A 15,747-nucleotide genomic window follows, 5' to 3' on the forward strand; every position below is an offset into this window, starting at 1 on the left:
GGAGGAATAGCCTAAATTGCATAAATAATAAGTCACATTGTAACAATCAACATAAATTAATTTTAATGTAACCATGTGGCCATTTGCTTCTGGCAAAATCTGTTTTGCACAGCACCAACCGAGCCAGGACAGCTTCAAAGAGACAGAGGCAGAATCAGCGGCAACACACTCTCTCTGCAAAGTGAAAACTTATTATCCAACCGGGGGCATTTTCAGATTACTGGATAATTCCCTCTCCATATCTAGTTTGAAAGTTGTTGTCCACATAAATTCTTTAATCATCATATTGGCAGAACACCTCTGAGTCACAGGTTTTTAGTATTAGGTTTAACTCAAATAAATAAGTCTATTTGCTTTGTACTTACATTTTATCATAATTCAGCTGACTGTTATAAAGGTTTCAACAGAACTAATCATTCAGGAGTACAGAGAAAATAGTTTAATTATTAAAGAGTTTAACTGGTGTTTCAGAGAGTCTCTCATTTAGTTGGGTGCTAGTAAAGTGAGAACTAAAAAAAAAACTGAGCCTATACATTTCCAGCATGATGGCATTTCAAAGTCTTGCCTTGGTTTACTCTTTCACCTATTTTATTTTTTCCAGAATAGAGCGGATTTCTTCTGGTTTATAACCCCAAGGTCCCATTTCACCCTGCAAACAGAAAAAGGCATACAAAAATCACTCATTGTGTTATTTAAATCAACTGCAGTGGTTTAGGCTTCTGCTCATTGTGTAATTTAATTCTTACAGAAACCACTGTTCAAGACCCTCAAATTTTATTTTTTTTGTCATTGTCTCTAAAGCACATTTTGTCACAGCACTACCCATCCTTCAGATGATAAACAAAAACGTTTAAAGCTGCATTTCAGCACAGCCAGCTTGAAAAGCAGTTGCTATAACGTCCCTGCCTGGTGGGTGCTCTGAAAACTGGGTCGACATCTGCACCATCAGATAACGTCACCCATGCCTTGCAGCAATTCACGCCTCCTTGTTGACTGAGAACTGCCTATGTCAGACTCCTTGCTTTCTGTGTTTAGTATGGACAGGTGAAAAAATTAACATCTTCTGAAATACAGGGCCTGCTACTTCAAACATCAGAACTAGGTTTTTGTTTTGTTTTTTGTTTTTTTTTTACAAATTCTTGTTCTATTCCAGGAGGGGTACAGGAAGGTTACAAAATGTGCCCCTCTAATCCAGAAAATCTGGTTTCTATAGGCCATTCTTCACATGCAGGAATGTCAGTGTCAATCAGACCAGTACAAGACATGACGGGATGTGCCTATGGTGTCTGCCCTGAACATAAGACTCTTAGCAAACACTGCAGAAATATTGCTAAAATAAAAGTAGCTAATAGGAACCTGCCTTAACTGGGCTAAAAGTGCCATGGGCCATGAGCTTTCGTTCAGTATTACTTAAGGCAGGGAGGAGAGGGTCTCCCTATCATATTCCCCTTACCACACAGCCCAGCATCACGACAAAAGTCCTGGCTTAAAGGCATGGACTGCAGTTTGCTCTGGAACAAGTGAGTCGGTGGTGTTGCACAATGGCTGAGAACGTCTTCCCCCCCAGGGCCTGTTGATGCTGTCTCCGAAGCATCTCCAGTCCTGACTAACCCAAGTAGCAAAAGTCTGTTCCAGGAACTGAATCCAGTTCAAAGTAAGGTTATTTTTTTAAGCTAATTTACACAGTAAAAATTGTTGGAAAGGACTGAAAATATTGTAAGCTGTGAAGATATGTCATTAGCTTTAAACGATATTACCTTGTATATAACTTTTCCTGTTTGTAATATATACAGTCGCTCTGGTAGAGCCCCATACTTAGAACTGGTCAAGTTCTCCATTGTATCTACAACCACTGGACACAAGGGATGCTCTTCTAACAGCAGCTGTGCAGCCTGCAGGCGATCTTGTAAGTTTTGATGCTGTTTAATTTCAACATTGTTTTTAAAAGCCCATTCATCTAAAAAAAAAAATTGGAAACAAATAGATGAAGACACTAAAAATCTTTGTACAAGATTAGGTGACAAGAAAAAAGTCTGGGTTCTAATTTTAGGAGCACTCGTAATAGAGACGCCTTGTGTCTCAGTTTACCCAGTGATTACGGAATGGTCTAAAGCTGTCACATCAGTGCACAAAAACCTTCTTATCCAAACTAGTTTCTTCTGTTGTGGAACTGTAATTTTTATAGGAAAATTATTTCGGTGAAAGACCTATATAATCAGGTACTGTTTGCTGTACATGATAACTACTGTTAGTACCCAAGGATTTTCAAAACATTTAATTCTAGTGCAGAGCTTATAACAGCAAATAGAAACACAGAAACATGACGACAGATAAACCATATGTCCCCAGCCACATCTCCTGCTCAGCTTACAGTCCCTTCCTCGGAGATCCTCTGTGCCTGTCTCATGTTTTCTTGAATTCTGATACAGTTCTTGTCTCCACTACCTCCACAGGGAGGCTGTTTCATGCATCCAACACCCTTTCTGTAAAGAAATGCTTCCTTAGATTGCTCCTAATCTACCCCCCTTTCACCATCACCTCATGACCCATTGTTCCAGAGCCTCCTTTCCATTCGAACAGAACATTCTTACACTGTTAACACAGGAGACTTGGATTTTGTTAGACACTGCAGCAATACTAGTAAATATTTTAGCCAATTTGCAAGTTAAAACTAAGATTACCACCAAAGTTGCCCTTTTTCACATTGAAATTTTTTTTATGTAATCCATAGATTTTTATTTCCACAATAGATGCCCTTCACCAAGGCACCTTACAAAAGACATTGAGGTCTCAATAGTAGATAGGTGGTATATCTGGATTTTAAGAAAAAGCTTAAGCAATTCTTTTTAAAAAAAACAAAAACATTTGACTAATTTTAAATTTAGTTTTGAACATTTTATATAAAAAAGTCTTAAGTATTTATTTAAAATCATTTATATTCCACCAATCCACAACTTAGTAGATCACAATACGTTCACAATCAAATTCAACATACAACAAATACAAATAAAAACAAAAAATGGCTTACAATGCAAATGACAAAACAAAATAAACTAATCTAATGTTCCAAATTGATGTCATAACTTAATCTCATTACATCATTTAAAAAAAAAAAAAATCCTCTACGCAGCTGAGGTACCAACCGTTCCGCTAAGCTTGGAAAGCTAAAACATAGCATGTCCTTTTCTGCCCCAATGTCTTTGAGGAGATTATTCTACATCGTAGGTCCTGAAATTCCGTTAGTGAGGGCAGATGAGCTTCTCAGTTGGCAAGACTGAACTGCTGATGAAATACAAGGAGGGATTCAATTCTGTTGGGCTTTGAAAAGTAAGACTAAGGCCTTGAATTTTATTTGCCATGCAACTGGAAGCCAGTGTAAGGCAGCTAGAACCAGACTTTGGTGCTCCTTTCAGGTTGAGCTTGAAACCAGGCAGGCCACAGAATTGTGTATTAATTGTAATGTTTTTAGATATCAACTTGGCAGGCCTAGGAACAGCACTTTACAATAATCAAGGGTAGATAAAATTAGAGACTGGGTCACTGTCTGGAAATCTGAAGAACTGAGGAGAGGATTTAAAGTACATAGGAGGCGCATTTTATAGTAACAAGCTTGTACTAATGTGCTAAAATGTGATTGAAGGGATATAGAAGGGTCTGTGTGTACTCCCAAATTCTGGACCTGGTTTTTGACTAATATTGAGATTCCTTCAAACCGAATGCTTGGGCAGATATAAATAACCTCTGAACTGGATAAGATCGTGACTTTGTTTTTTTTTATGTTCAGCATCAGTTTATTCTCATTTAGAGAATTTTTAATTTATGCAAGGCAATCTGATTAATTTGCCAATGCTACCTCTAAGGAGGGTGAAATTGGGGAACCCCCCCCTCCCCTGTATATCTTTGTAAGCGACCTGGAAGCAAGGGATAGAAGGTAAAGTTTGTCTATTGTGAATGATACTAAGATCTGCAACAGAGTGGACACACCTGAAGGAGTAGGGAGAAGTGATTTAAGAAAGCTTGAAGAGTGGTCAAAGATTTGGCAGCTGGAATTCAGTGCCAAGAAGTGCAGTCATGCATCTAGGATGCAGTAATCCAAAAGAGCTGTATGTGATGGGTGCTGCAAGATTGATGTGCACAGACTGGGAGAGGGACCTTGGGGTGACAGTGTCTGGTGATCTGAAGGCAGCAAAGCAATGTGACAAGGCAATAGCTAAAACCAGAAGAATGCTGGGCTGCATAGAGAGAGGAATAACCAGTAAGAAAAAAATATGCCCTTGTACAGGTCCTCACCTGGAATACTCCTTTCAGTACTGGTGCCCATATCTCAAAAAGGATAAAGACAGGATAGAGGTGGTCCAAAAAGAGCAACCAAATTGGTGAGGGGTCAGCATTGGAAGACTTATGAGGAGAGGCTGAAAAATATGAATATTTATTTTGAACTTTTTAAATACCGACATTCATGTAGAGAAATTACATATAATATCGGTTTACAGTGAAACAAAGAACATTGCAAAAAAACATTACAATTTATTTTATTTATTTATTTATTTATTTATTTAAATACTTTTCTATACCGAAGATCATGTACAAGTACATATCGGTTCGGTTTACAGTGAACCAACATTTGGAAATTACATCAAACAATATGAACTTAATTTAACAAAAGATTGTACAGCAAAACTATATGAACATAATTAACAAAATTGTATGCGAATAGGGTTATAGTTGAACAAGCATGACGAGTGGAATATGGGGAAAATCAAAAAAGGAAAAACATGATAGTCAGCACAGGGAGTACATTATAAAGGTTACGGGGTTTAAAGTATTTATATACCGGGGTTTAAAGTATTTATATACCGGGGTTCCTGTATAGCAGGGGTCAGGAACCTTTTTGGCTGAGAGAGCCATAAACGCCACATATTTTAAAATGTAATTCCATGAGAGCCATACAATATGTTTAAAACTAAATACAAGTAAATGTGTGCATTTTATGTAAGATCACACTTTTAAAGTACAATAAGTCTCTGAAAATATTACACCAGGCCTTAAGACACCAATACATCTCCTATTAGGAAAACGGACCAAGTCAGGCTGCTATAGAGTCCTACACAGAAACTACACGCCAGCAGAAAACCTCACCTGAATCACGTGCTGTCCCTCACCTAACATAGAATAAAGAGACCAAAACGCATAACAAGAAGCATGCAGACAAAAACTGAATTGGAAACTGCAACAAGCCAGAGTCTCTGTATGCAGTGTAACAAAGGAAAAAAGAAACATCACACATCCTTATAAAACAAATCAAGAAATATAAAATCATCAGCAGTAAAACTGTACTAACAAAAGAACATATTTCGAAACAGCTGATGAATGGAATATCCAATAATTAAAAACTCATATAAAACATTTCCAGATACCAACAAAATATTTCAAATAGCAGACACAAAGATCCAGTAATGAAAAATAATAAGGATACAAAAATTTTTTTGCTCTGCATACCTGGGAACGTTTGATATCCAGGTGTCCTGAGATTGTTCTGAATTAGCAGGAGGTGGGGTGGTTTGCTTGGAACTTTCTCCTCTCTCAGTCACATACCAGCGCTCTCTCTCACACTGGCTCTCAATGACACACCTATACACACATGCTCTCAGTCACTCACATATACAAATGTTTTTTCTCTCTCACTTATATAGGCTCTTAATTACACATTTACACACATGCTGTCTATCTTTTCACGCTTACACACACACAGGCTTTCAATCACATAAATACATGCTGTCTTTTCTCTCACACACACTCTCATTCACATGCTTACAAACATGTCCTCTCTTTCTCTCATTTATACACAGGCTCTCAATCACATACTCACATGCTCCCTCACCTAAATCAGCTCTCAATCACACAGACACACATGGTCTCTCTCTCTCATTTAAACACAGGCTCTCAATCACATACTCACATGCTCCATCACCTAAACCAGCTGTCAATCAGACACAGACACACATGATCTCTCTCTTACTTATACACACAGGCTCTTAATCATACATACACATGATCTCTCTCACACACAAAGGATCTCAATCATACACACATACTCTTTCAAACAAACAGGTTTTCAATTACAAACTTACACATAAAGGTTCCCAATGGTAAACTTACATTCATGCTCTCTCTCTCACAGGCAGGATCTCAATCACAGACATACTCTCTTTCACATATACAGGCTCTCAATCATTCACATACATGCAATCTCTCACTCACACACACAGGATCTCAAACACACATGCTTGCTCGCTCATTCATTCACTCTCTCTCTCCCCCTTCCCCCCCGGAACTCGCGGCAGCAGCAGCCACCTCCCAACGCTAACCTCCTTCATTTTCAGCCCTCGCGGAGGCGAAGGCGGAGTCCCATCGGCCGCGGTTGAAGATTTTCATTTTCCTCCGAGCCGCGCTGCAGTCTTCTTCCCGTCGGACACTAGCGTGCCTGCGCGGGATGCTCTCCACTTCCTCTTCCGGGCCGCGGGAAGAAGAGAGCACCGGCGTGCTCTCTTCTTCCCGCGGCCCGGAAGAGGAAGTGGAGAGCATCGGGTGCCTGCGCGGCAAGACCCGCGCAGGCACCCGATGACTCCAGCGCTGGCACCCGATGACTCCCGTGCAGGCACCCGGATGACTCCAGTCGGCGTGCTCTCTTCTCCTCCCCCCCGCGGCCCGGAAGAGGAAGTGGTGAGCATCGGGTGCCTGCGCGGAAGAAGAGACCCACGCTAGTGTGGTCTCTTCTTCCCGCGCAGGCACCCGATGCTCTCCACTTCCTCTTCCGGGCCGCGGGGGGGGGGGGGGGGGAGAAGAGAGCACACCGGTGCCGCTGACTCCAGCTGTCCTGCCGCGTTCCGCCCGGGCTGACAGCATTTTAAGCCCGAGCGGCGGAGGACCGGGGAGCAGCTGGGTCAGCGGGGAACCGCGAAGTATGGCGACACTTGTCTGCGAGCCAGATGCAGCCCTCAAAAGAGCCATATCTGGCTCGCGAGCCATGGGTTCCCGACCCCTGCTGTATAGTATACATATCACCCCGGTTTACAATGAACAGGGTAGAACTAAATTTACTATTAGAGAAACTATAATATAATAAAATATGTATATCCTGGAAGAGAGGAGCTGTGGGGGAGATATGATACAGATCTTCAGATAGATACTTGAAAAGTTTTAATAATGCACAATCAAACCTTTTCCATTGTAAAGAAAATCAATAGAACTAGGAGGTCATGAAATGAAACTCCAGGGAGGACGACTAAGAACCAACATCAGGAAACATTTCTTCATTGAGAGGGTGGTGAATGCCTGGAATGCCCTTCTGGAGGAGGAAGTGAAGACAAAAACAGTGAAGGAATTCAAAGGGGCATGGGATAAACACTGTGGATCCCTAAAGGTTAGAGGATGGAAATGAAGAAAAAAAAAAAGAGTGATGGGGTAACTTGCTGATGTGGCAGCTGCAACCCGTAACAAATAATATCACGGCTTAATGCAACTCCATCCTTGCTCTCTGCTTCAACGGCAGTGGGAAAAGGGGAATTAGATTCAGACAGCAATCAACGAGGGCCCTGACTTTTACTGTCTGGGGAACAAATAAGCATGGTGGTAACTTGCTGATGTGGCTGTTACTTCCCTTAACCAATAAGCTGGATACGTTTGATGCAACTCCCACATTACTCTCTGCTGCAATGGCAAGGTGTAAAGGAGAATTAGATTCAGACAGCAACCTACTTTTACATTCTGGGAAACTGATATGAATGGGGGTAACCTGCACAGTGCAGCAGATACTGGCATAAACTTGCTGGGCAGACTGGCTGAATCATTTGGTCTTTTTCTGCTGTCAATTCTATGTTTCTATGAACACAACTTTTAACTTGGAAAGAAGTAAACAAAGAGGAGCTAAGTAGATGTTAAGAACGGTGACAAGGTGGAACCTTTGGGGTATGCCTGTAGAAAGCAGGTGAGGTTCAGACATGGCATCTCCCATCATTACTCTAAGAATGGTTTAATAGAAATGAGAACTAGGAATGGACAGTGGCTCCTATGCCCAGGGCTTTCAATCGATCTAGCAGGATATTATGGTTTAGAGTGTCAAAGGCTGAAAACAGAAGTACATATAAATTAATAAAACAGAGACCTATATGGCTTTATGCAATTATGGATGTGATTTGTAATCCACAATGGACTGTTATTTATGGAAGTTGCAGAATATAAGACTATACAAATTAAATAAAATAAATACAATAGAATAGAAATGATAGCCAAAATAAAGTGAGCTGGAAAAAAGTGTGTTGAACCTGGATTTAAACACAAGCAGCATGGAAGACCCCAGATGTCTAAAGGGAACATGGTCCATATATGGTGCAGGGGTTGAGAATGTCCAAACCACCTGAGAAGAAGTTTGCTTGACAAGAGGCTTACAAAGAAGAGTTTGAGGGGTTGACAGAGAGGGAAGTAGGATGCTGGATAACTATAATTGCAAATTACGGAGGGGTGTGGCATGAGAATAGCTTGCAGACCTGAAAAGCAAGCACTGAAATTTAGAGGAGTGTGGATTTTACACACATTATATAACTGGTAGCTAAGCGAGGATCAAATCTTAAAGATGAGCAGAAGAGGATAATACAAAGTCAAAAACATGTAGATTCTTTGCAGAATCAAAATGGGAACAAGTCAGGATTTGCAGAGAAAGATTACCTCCATTTTAAATGCATTCAGAATGATATGGAAAACAGACAAATCAAGTAAGATGCAAATGAAGACAGAAGGAAGAAAATGAGAGAGAGATGATCATCTGGAAAGCAGTGATCTAAACAATCACGGGGATAGACAAGAGGACCAATGTTATGAAGGTAAAACAAATTTGCTTACCATAACTGGTATTCTCCTTAGCAAGATGAATGAGATATGACACAGAGGCAATGTTATCCAATAGTGCCGAATGGACCTCTAAGCGCATAGAGCTTTTGCTCTACTGAGTATGTGCAGGAATTCCCATATGGATGTTGCCTCATTAGCTCCCTGTCGATATTAGAGCTAAGTTTAGGCAAGTAGTAGACTCTTGAGGGAGACGAGTGGGTATTTACATGGCTAATTCATCCTGCTGTCTATGGAGAATCCCATTTACGGTAATCAAAATTGCTTTCGCCGTTGACAAACAGAGCTGAATTAACCATAGCACATAGCAAGTCCCAGAGTTACAGTGGAACATTTACTGAATATGCAACCTGGACCCCAGCATGGAGAGTGAACTACAGAGTAAATAGGTTACACAAAACTGCTTGTCCAAAAATTTACTGTCAATTTTTGATAAATTATCCAGACAGTAATGGGATGTGAAAGTGTTCGCTAGGCAGAATGGAGCAAACTTTTTCCACTTTTCTGTTTTATATTGCTGGAACTCCTCAAACGGAACAGTCTATTGGCAATTGATTGTTGTAGGGACAACTTGTGTGAGTGAAATACTCTACAGAGGTGATCTGCTAATGTGTTGGAAATATCTGGAAGGTAGATTGCTTACAGGATAGCTTGATGTTTGCATACCCATTCCCATATCTTTATCATCTCCTGGCAGAGAGTCCATGACCCCGTGTCACCTTTCACACAGTTTGTTCATGTAGAACATGGCTACTTGGTTGTCAGTTTGTTCTTGCTCATTCTTCCCCCTGAAGAAAATGCATGCAAGTTGTCAAAGCATATCTGATTGTTTGCAGCTCTAAGCGGTTGATCCGAAATTGAGTTTCTATTAACAACCAAGTTCCTTGAGTTTTGAAGGGTCCCGGGTGGGCTCTCCATCATTTTATGGAAGCATCCATCGCCAATACTGCTTAGTGAGGAAATAGCCAGAGTGGCGCCCCTCTCCCCCTTCCTTGGAGGATCAAAGGTGTAGCCAGCAGTGAAGCACCTATTTCATGCTTTGAGAGACATCCACAGAGATCATCAGGGGCTAAGTTAGTTGGTCCCATTGGCAGTGGAGGCCCCACTGTAAGAGTCGCATGTGAAGACAGGTCAGCAGAACTATATGAACTGCCGTTTTGTCTTGCCATTGTCCAGTCTGCGTTCAACGGTTTGTATATAAGCATTCTGGGTGTGTTTACCTTGCGATTTTCCTGTAAGGAAAATATCCATGCTCCTATGAATTTTATTCTCTGGGTAAGAATTAGGATTAATTTTTTGAAGTTCACCAGAAAACCTAATGAGTGCAAGAGTTAATCTGAATTTTGCATGAAGGTGAGAACCTATTCCTGCAAAGCTGCCACCACTGGCCAGTCCTTTAAGTGCAGGAAGACCTGGATGCCCTGACAACAGGTATGCTGCTACTACAGCTAGGTGTTTGGTGAAGACCCTCAATGCCGCTGATAGTCTAAAGGGAAGAACTTGATATTAGTAATGAGGGGGGTCCACCACAAATCATAAATAAAGCCAGTGGGAGGGTTGGATGGGGATATGAGCATAAGTGTCCTTAAGATCCAAGGCACACAATCATTTCCTCTTCTGGATAAGAGGGAGAATTGTGTGAAGAGAGTTCATTTTGAATTTCTCCCTCAGCAGATTCTTATTCAGGCTTTTTAAATCCAGGATGGGGCTCAATCCCCTTATTTTCGTGGGGATAAGATGCAGGAATAGAACCCCTGGCCATGCTTCTGAGATGGAACAGGTTCTATTGCTCATTGACTGAGAAGTGACTTAGGTGGAGTTACACTGCTTGAAACTGATCCAGATTGAAGACTGAGAAATGAGGAAGTGTGGGGAATCAAGAGAAGAGTAAGCAGTATACAGACTACACAAGTTTGAGCACTCAGCAGTCTTTGGTAATCTTGCACCATTCCTCCAAGTAGGGCTGGATCCTCCTTCTTGGTTCTTGGGTTTGTAAGATGGTAAACTTGGCTCTGGCTTAGGTCAGGCCTGTTGTGCCATTTTAGGTTGACTGCACTGTCACTGCCAGCTTCAGGCTGGAAGCTGTTGCAACAACTGAGGGGGATTCAGTACCCCTGAAACTGCTAGAAGGGATGTCTCTGGGCATATGGCCTCTTAAAAGCATAGTACAGCAAACATGAAGTAAACTGTTGCTCTGAGCCCGTTGAGCAGGACTGGACTGTTACATGTTGCTCTTTCATTTGGGCAAATATTTCCCAGAGTTTATCTCCACAGAGATAAGTTTCCCAGGCAGGGGGTGTCCACTAGCGTATAGTGGACATAGTCCTGCAAGCTGCTGGCCCATAACCAAGCTATCTGACACGCTCTTGTTGAGGCTGATGAAAAGCAGATGGTTGTTTCAAATGCTTCATAGATGGACCAAATAGGATGGTGTATACACTTTTCCATGTCTTGGAATGCATGGTTGTGGGCATGCTGAAGTGGAAATAACCTAACTGAAGAAAAGGCTTCAGCTTTTGCATACAATCATGAAAGTACTGAACCATGTAGAACTGATGAGCAGAAATCCATGCATCAAGCATGGAGCTTTGGAATATTTACTTACCAAAATTGTCCTGCAACCTGGGATCCTGTGTCTCTAGGTAAAGGCCTTGTGCCAACACTCTGGATGGAGACATTGCTTTAGTGATTGGTGGCAGCAAGTGCATAATATCCCCCTTTGCACAGGTTAAGTCAAACAGTAGAGGCGGCAGCACTGCGGCTCAGTATGCCAACAATCTCCTGTTGGCATACTGCCCTATCTCCTGAAGCAATATTGGTATCAAGATGTGATGCATCACATGCTCCAGGTGCCAGAGGAAAGTACATCAGCTGTGTCAACAGTCCCAAACTATGCTTTTTCTGTGCTATGCTCCGCCAAAAGTTGTTTTGGGGGGTTTTTTTTTTAATATTTGGTTTGCTCGACCCCCAAGGACCTGGCTTCTTCCACCAACAGGAGAGATCTTTTAGAGGAGTTTCTGTTCAACTCTACTCCTGGGAGCATGAAGATATCCCGCTCCAGGAAGAAAACAGACTGCAGCTCCACAGAGTCTTATGCATTCTTTCCTTTTCCAGGCCCTGGATTTTTGCAGCCACTGAGACATGCAGCCACAAAGGTAGCAGTTCATCTGATCATAGTCCGGTCCAAGGCAGCAGTCAAAGACATCTCTGTCCAAAAGGGATGTTTTTCTACCACATGTACAATCTTTAAAACCACTCAATGTAGCCTTCTTAGTACCAGTCATTCTGTGAAGACATCTTTTCTTCCTATTTTACTTAGTACTGAAAAGTGCTGTTTGGGGGTCTAAGGCAGTGAGGCAAGAAAATAAAAAAATGTTATGAAAAATGATAAGCAGGAAAACATTTCCTGGAGAGAAAGGGTATATGTCCTTGCTGAGGCTCGGACAAAATAAAAAAGATTGAGAGAGCTGATGAGGGAATTCCACAGATGCTCAGTAGAGCAAAGGTTTGACGAGCTTAGAGCGAAGGGTACATTCAGTGCCATCAGCTGACTACACCCAAGTGCCATGGCTAATTCACCTTGCTTGTTGATGGAGAAGCAAAACAAAGGTCCCAAGAAAGAACCTAGGGAGACGCCAACAGTTAAGGTGAGGAGGCCAGAAGGAGGATTTTTTTTTTTTTTTTTTTTTTTTTAAGAATGCTGAAGAACCAGTTAGAAAGGTAGGTAGAAGCCCAAACCAGAAAGTCCAAGAGGAGGATTATATAGTTAATGCAGTAATATGCCTTTACAGTACCAAGTTACAGACTGCAGCTGTGCTACCTCAGTACAAAGTGGAAGCCTGAAGAAAGACCTTCCCAGAGCGGCAGCTGTGTGAGGCAAAGCTATTAAAGCAGCAAAGTCACTGTAAAGAGAGACGTGCATTAACTGATCAGAGAATGTCCTGAATCCAAGCTTGTTCAATACTAGGAGCCCCGGAGGCACCAGCCAGTAGGAGTGTGAGGCAGAAAAGCCTCCATTACCGTTTTATAGGACCTGAGATAGCGAAGTAATCTTCTCTTTCAAATGTCCTTATAATCTATACAAGCTTAAGTCTCTGTAACTGCAAAGGGGCCAACTTTGTTGTAAGTTTCTAACCTCTGTACAGATATAGCTTTGTAGTTTGCTACAAATTTGTTGCCTTTAATGATACGGATATATCTATATAGCCAGAGTGCTGGAGATTTCAATGAACTATACCCATTAAGAGTGTAGCTGATAAGTGGATACTTTTAGATGAGTACAGTGCTTTGTAACAAAACATGAGCATTTAAGGTGTGGATTTGTACAGTCTGTGTGGTCTTTTTATATATATATATATATATATATATATATATATATATAAGTGTGGAAATTATTAATTAAAAATGATTACAATATAGACAGGGATTTTTGTTTAGAAAATATATAACAGTATATATAAATGGCAAACTTTGTTAGTTTGTGTACATGTTTAATTGAATCTCAACTTCCATTTGAAAAATCAAAATAATATAAGGACAACAGCTTAGATTTAGGGTAGTATGTAAATTTTAAAATTCAACTTAGGACAATGTTCAAATTCTGCTATAAAGACAACATGACTTTCTGCCTCATTCCTCTGCTTTTTATATACCTTCTGCATGAGCCTCATCAACATATATGATGAGGAAATCTGCTACCGAGCTGAAAGCTTCCACAAGTTTGTTGAACTCGTTGAACTTGAAAAGAAATGGAGGTCAGCTGCAGCTTCCAAAACTCAAAACTAAAGGTTTGGTACCTACAACAGAATATAAACAGTTGATAAGGATATTTATCTGCAAGTGAAATTACATCCTATGGCATTTTTGACCATATCCCAAATCTGGCACGTTGCACTCCAGGAGGGAAAATGAGAAGGAGGTAAAGAGGCATCAAATGTGTATGAGGGGAAAGGATGAAAGAGACCCAAGAGTGCACCACACATATACACCTCCTTCATCCTGCTGTCCTTCCACCTTCCCTCTACTTCCCTAGGTGGGCAGATAGTGGGGAAGCAGGAGAGAAGGTTACTGGAGGTGAGGCAGGATTGCCAACTTTGGAGAAATCTAGAAATATTACTGATATACTCCTGCCCTTTGCCCCCCCCCTCCCCCCTCCCCCTCCTCAGCATTTCAAATCACCAAAAGGGTCAAACATACAACTCTCCAAACTCTTAGGAACATAAGGAGTGCCATGCTGGGGTCAGAGCAAGGTCCATCGAGCCCAGCATTTTGTCTCCCACAGTGGCCAGTTGGGTGACAAGTACCTGTCAGATCCCTAGTGGTTGATCTATTGCTTGCATCTCACTCCCAGGGATAAGCCCTGGCTTTCCCAAGTCTCCCTGGCTAATAACTGTTTATGGGCTTTGCCTTTAGGTACTTGTCTTCTCGGGAAACTCGAGGGCCATTCTCCCTCGCTCCCTTCCCCCAGCTCAGCTCACCACCCCCAAACCTCTCATTGATTTGAAATGCACTAGGGTTCTTCTCTTTAAAAGTTTGGAGACCCCTGCTCTAGCGGTAAAGAGGATTTAGGAGATCCGTATAATGTACGGAATAAGCAAGGCGCAATCGTAATGCACATGCCATGATAACCGTCCCTCAAGACTCTTACTTAGCCATTTGTAGTACCGAAGTGAGAGGAGCCAGCAGTGCATGAAGGTTTCAGATCACTCGCACTGCTCGAGTTAAAGGTGACCCTCCCCTCTCTTGTGGCTGAAATGAAGTTCTGCACGCTGCCTCCTTTAAATAATTTTGTTTTCAGCACCAAATTAGCAGCTCCTATTTGAAGGTCGGTCTTTAGAAATCGTGGCATTCACTATCTTACTTTCAAGGAGGTCATGGAGCATTGCGAGTTCCCCGATTAATGGTTTTCTTAAACGAGTATCAGGTCAGATATTCTAAATCTAAAAGCCCTCTCCCCTATTTTCTGTCTAGGGGCAAAACGCTTAGTACATCTGGGGAATGTACTTTGCAGAATTCCCCTAACTCAGTTTTGGAGCTCCTTCTTGTTCTCGGGCTGCTGGGCATATTGTATTGTCAGCTGTCATCTTGTTATGGGACGCGCTGCGCATTTTATTTTATTTGTATCACTGACCGTGCATGAAGTCGAACAGGCGACGAGTAGTGCCCCGGAGATCTACAACGGGGGTGTTGGGAGCCGGCCCCCCCACAAACGCTTCGTCCCCCAGATTTCTGCAGGCGATGCGCAGAACGCTCCTGAAAAACTGGAAACCGTAGAAGGTGGGGCCCCAGTCCTCGTACTGGAATTTGGGATTGTGAGTCATGCCCGCCCTTAGCCCGCTTTCCTGCAGAAAGCTCCTGCTGGCCCGGGGGAACAAGATCATGAAGAGCTTAGCAGCGATGCAGGACGCGGACAGAAAGAGGACGAGCCAGATCTTTTTAACATACAGCCCAAGGAGCTTTAACATGGCGGGGGTCTCCCGTGCGAATGATTCCTTTCCGCTGTAAAGTCAAAGCCTTAGGAGCGCTTTCGCAGCCCCCGCTACATCGCCTACCACCTCCGGCGTGCGAACGAGCGCCCAGCTCGCGGGGCGGGGCCTAAAAAAAGGATGGAAGGCGGACGTGGGCGTGTCTAAAGCATAGGGGGCGGGGATAATGTTATTCCTGTCGCTTGGCTTCGTCCATTCCCTGGGAGATTAAGGCGGAGGGCAAACCCGTAAACACAGTTTCAAGCCATGTGACGAGCAAGGGGGTATAAAGAATATGTATATTTTGGCTCCCACCAATTCATGCTTCAGCGATGTTTCATGACTGCTGCTATAACCACTGCAACATTAAAACCAGCAC

At 42.2% G+C, this 15,747-nt stretch overlaps 2 protein-coding genes across 2 annotated transcripts in view; one reads left to right on the forward strand and one right to left on the reverse strand.

The window, feature by feature from the left end:
- The window catches only part of YIPF1 (Yip1 domain family member 1), a 51,845-nt gene that overhangs the window by 10,519 nt on the left and 25,579 nt on the right, over nucleotides 1-15,747 (forward strand). The gene's annotated exons all lie outside the window — the stretch shown is intronic.
- On the reverse strand, nucleotides 41-15,513 carry DIO1 (iodothyronine deiodinase 1). Its single transcript, XM_029618664.1, has 4 exons — nucleotides 15,035-15,513; nucleotides 13,557-13,700; nucleotides 1,758-1,957; nucleotides 41-649 (listed from the first exon to the last, which is right to left on the reverse strand). Exons 1-4 carry the CDS (start codon nucleotides 15,366-15,368, stop codon nucleotides 584-586), a joined length of 744 nt encoding a protein of 247 aa, XP_029474524.1. The 5' UTR covers nucleotides 15,369-15,513; the 3' UTR covers nucleotides 41-583.

The sequence above is a fragment of the Rhinatrema bivittatum genome, chromosome 10 (assembly GCF_901001135.1).
Source record: "Rhinatrema bivittatum chromosome 10, aRhiBiv1.1, whole genome shotgun sequence".
In the NCBI taxonomy this organism is placed as follows: Eukaryota; Metazoa; Chordata; class Amphibia; order Gymnophiona; family Rhinatrematidae; genus Rhinatrema; species Rhinatrema bivittatum.